The sequence below is a fragment of the Galeopterus variegatus genome, unplaced genomic scaffold, assembly GCF_000696425.1.
Source record: "Galeopterus variegatus unplaced genomic scaffold, G_variegatus-3.0.2 Scaffold3504, whole genome shotgun sequence".
Taxonomy (NCBI): Eukaryota; Metazoa; Chordata; class Mammalia; order Dermoptera; family Cynocephalidae; genus Galeopterus; species Galeopterus variegatus.
Window position 1 is genome coordinate 208,410 of NW_007729615.1, and position 3,691 is coordinate 212,100.

A 3,691-nucleotide genomic window follows, 5' to 3' on the forward strand; every position below is an offset into this window, starting at 1 on the left:
TAAAAAGGAAAAAAAAAAAAAAAAAAAAAAAACCCTGAAATTTTATGTCTGACTCTCAAATCCTGTAAGTTTAAGCCTCATTTCCATTCTATATCCCCGACATCACTAGATGATTAGGGGCTTACTTGAGGAGGATCTGAAGAACTCTTCAAGATTTGTGAGATGGTAATTTAATTTCTGAAATTATGTCTGTCTGTTATCCATCCTACCTTCTCCAAAACACCTACTCAACAAACGTATCCTGTGTCCCAACTAACTCCATGGCATTTTGTGCTTTAAAATTAGTTTAGTCTATAGAATATACCTCTCATCTAGCCTCTGATACCTAGCTCCATGATGACAATTTAGGGAACTAGAGGTTATCAGGAGACCATAAACCCAAACATGCTGTAGGAAAAAACCATAAGCTCTAGACCTGGTTCTGGTTGAGATTGAGTTCGATGACCTGCAGCTCCCCCACTATGTCAGGTATACTCCGAATCTGGTTCTTGGAGAGATCCACCACATCCAGGTGCTGTAGGCTACAAAGTTGTGGTGGTAGTGCTCCCAGTTGGTTCCCAGAGAGTCCCAAGGTCTTGAGGGCAGACAGTTGCCCAAAGGTAGATGGCAGCTCTCTCAGGTGATTGTTGTTTAGGCTTAGCGTCTCTAGTTTTTTCAGATTGCATAACTCATCAGGAAGAGCAGCTGGCAAAGAAAATTTTTTTAAAACCTGAATTTGATAGAGCTAAAAACACCTTTTATGAAGTTTATAAAGACCATATGGCAGCCTGCTTCATCTCTTGTTAATATACATATAATTCCCACATGTGCCATTTTTGGGTATTGCATTTTACCTACATAGTCTTCAGAAGGTAAGGGTAGCATCAAAATGCAGGAGAGCATTTATGTGTAAAGGGGTCTAGGCACAATGCAAAAGTAATTTGTGAGATTTTAATGGGCTCCTTTTGTAAAGGGGTCTAGGCACAATGCAAAAGTAATTTGTGAGATTTGGAAGATCCTCCCCTTCCTATTCCATCCCTCCTTTCAAATTAGGTAGGTCTATTTACATCACATCCCAAAGATGTTCTTCCCTTTCAAGTCCAAATTAACCCAGTAACAATCATTATACCACCCAAGGAGGCTTGTAGATGTAATTACAAGAGGTAGAAAGCTTCAAGGACTCTGACATTCTACATCTTGAGCCCTCTGAACGGTTTCATAACAATAACAACAAAAAGCAGGCTTGCAAGAGAAGACCACCCTTCCTAACAGCGGATCACTAGCAAAAGCTTCCCAGGCGCAAAAGCCTCCCAGGCGCAAAAGCCATACTCAATTTGTTGTTGTTCAGGGAGAGGCTCTTCAACAGAGTGAACTTCCCTATCAGCAAAGGCGGTAGGCTCTCGATCTTGTTGTTGGACAAGTCGATGGTCCTGAGATTGCTCGTCAGCTTCTGCAACTCTGAGGGGAACTGGAGAAGGAGTTCACAGCGTGGAGAATCCCTCACCAATTAACTTCGTCGCCCCCGCCGTCCCTCTCCCCTTAAGTTCCCTAGTTGGGTCCCTGCCAGTCTCACCTCGGTCAATCCACGGTCCTTAAGCTGAAAGACACCAGTTTTCTGCGCCGTTTCCACATGAGCGCGGAGAGCACTGTTTCCCATCGTAGCGCCGCGGCTAAGGTCCCTGCGGGAAAGAAGCGCAGCTGTCACCGCCCAGTCCAGGCACACAGCCACCCCGTCGACCTCCCGGCTGGGTCTCCCACACCAGCTGTCACCTCTCGCCGATCCCTGGATCCGGGGGGCCAGCCCAAGAATGGCAAGGAAGAAAGAGAACAGACAGCCTGAATACCAAGCCCTGCCGCTTTTGCAGCTATGCCGAGGCCAGGAGCCTCTGAAAGCCTATGGAAGATCAGGGAGCCCCGGACTCGCCTTCTACAGCTGGTCTGACAGAGGGGTCCGCAGTGGGGGCCGGCACCCGCGCCAGCCTGGGATGCACTCCTCGGGCTTCAGCCCAGGTGGGAACGCCCTGTGACGTCATCGAGGCGCGCCGCGCGTTTGCCCAGCTTTCCGCTCACTCTGGGCGCCAACGGGGAGGTGCGTCTGAGCCATGGCTGCCGCCAGCCCCAGGGACCCGGAGTCCGAGCCAAACGCCGCTGGGCTACTGCTGGGTCACTTCGTAGCTTCGGGGGTGGTCAGTCAGGTGCGTGTTGACGGCAGTAGCGTCATCAAAGGGGTGCCTACGTTGGCGACAGAATATGGCTGTGAGATGGTGCTGCTGGCTGCAGAAGAGTTTGAAGGTGCTGGTTGGGGCTGTACTAGCGTAAGGGCGGATAGAGCCCCTTCTAAGGCAACAGCAGTGATCATTCTGCCGTGGGCTCTTCGAAACAGGGCATGAGTAGATGGTGTTCTGAGTAGACTTTGTTTTGAGTGTCTGCAGGCAAATTGTCCCAGGCCAGTTTGTGGGAGATAAGATAGACCAGTGTTCCTCTGCTTTTTTTCGTTCACTGATAACCGCCTCTAAATTGTAGTGTGCGATGGGGTTGGGAAATACGGCTAGGTAATTAAACAAGCATTCCCAGCAACTGTCGTTTGTGGGAGGAATTGAAGCATATTTGGAGCGGGAGGCGCTGTGTACCGAAGGCGCCAGAAGCAGTTTTTATTTATTTGTTTGTTTATTTATTTATATCTTTAAAGGGAGGAAAAAAAGAGTATTGGTGAAAGAGACATAAAAGACCTTGAAACGTGAATGGAGGAAGAGATTAACTTTAAGAAGAAGAGAAAAGAGGGATTAGCCCAAGGCATGGCTTAGGTTGGGTAAGAAGAGCCCAATGGGTAAGAAGGGCATGTTCATAGGTCAGGAGGAAGGAGCCAATACAAGGAGAAATTGAACATGTGAAGGAATAGTGGAATACAAGAGGCAGAAGTAACAGAAGGGAACGGGGAATGTGGAATCAAGGACATTGAGATCGAGGAAAAGAAATTTTGATATAAAGAGGAAGTTGAGGAATTTCATTAAAAAGGAAACAGAAAAGTTAAAAGGTAAACTCATCTGCAGAAAGTAGCAGTATAAATAAGATGGAAGATATAAGGAAAAAATGCAACTTTTTGTACTTAGAGTCATTAAAGACTTCTAATACCTAGCAGTATTTTTTATATTAAGAAACATAGGCCTAAAAGACCAGGAAACTTGCCCAAGGTCACTCAACTAGTGAGATAGAATTAGATCCCAGAGCTATCCCTTTTCTGACACATTGTGTCATCGTTTAAGATGAACTGTGATAATATACTGTGATATTATCTTGAAAGATTTTAAACTTTTGTTGAAGACAGTGTCATGTTCAGGGATTTCAGGTGGTCCTAGTTAACCAGCGACCACAGCACTGGCCAGTTGAATCCTTCCTCACTTCTCTTCGGTGTTTTCTTCTGGCCAAGTTACTTAGTACTCTCTTGTAATGTACAATTTTATTGTCACAAAATAATTTGGTAAACTCATACTGTAGGACATTTAGGCTTAGTATCCCTCTAGAAAGTGTTGGTAGGAAATATAAATGCCTAAACCAAAAAAGTAAGGCACCCTTGAAAGAATTTTAGTCCATTGATGAGTGAGCTCACTTTTGGTGTGGTGGTTGTTGGGAGGGAGGTGATGATCCTGCTGTCTCTCAAGTACGTTAATTAGTCAGTTACCTGTTTTTTTTTTTGTTTGTTTGTTTGTTTGTT

General features: G+C 45.5%; 2 protein-coding genes across 6 annotated transcripts in view; one reads left to right on the plus strand and one right to left on the minus strand.

The window, feature by feature from the left end:
* The window catches only part of LRRC57 (leucine rich repeat containing 57), a 12,182-nt gene extending 10,273 nt beyond the window's left edge, over positions 1 to 1,909 (minus strand). For 3 of the 4 annotated variants that reach the window (XR_551420.1, XR_551419.1, XM_008585240.1), the window contains exons 1-4: positions 1,904 to 1,909; positions 1,553 to 1,658; positions 1,309 to 1,447; positions 416 to 684 (exon numbers count right to left, since the gene is read on the minus strand). Coding sequence is in view for 2 of the 4 variants with exons in the window: in XM_008585240.1 (XP_008583462.1) it covers positions 416 to 684; positions 1,309 to 1,447; positions 1,553 to 1,636 (492 nt within the window). In the remaining 2 variants the exon portion in view is untranslated. Of the gene's footprint in view, positions 1 to 415; positions 685 to 1,308; positions 1,448 to 1,552; positions 1,659 to 1,749; positions 1,828 to 1,903 lie in introns of those variants that run through there. The other variant, XM_008585241.1, reaches the window with a different exon arrangement.
* A 154-nt stretch (positions 1,910 to 2,063) lies between these two features.
* The window catches only part of HAUS2 (HAUS augmin-like complex, subunit 2), an 11,638-nt gene continuing 10,010 nt past the window's right edge, over positions 2,064 to 3,691 (plus strand). For both annotated transcript variants that reach the window (XM_008585238.1, XM_008585239.1), the window contains exon 1: positions 2,064 to 2,174. In XM_008585238.1, the coding sequence (XP_008583460.1) occupies positions 2,082 to 2,174 (93 nt within the window). In that variant the 5' untranslated portion in view covers positions 2,064 to 2,081. The remainder of the gene's footprint in view (positions 2,175 to 3,691) is intronic.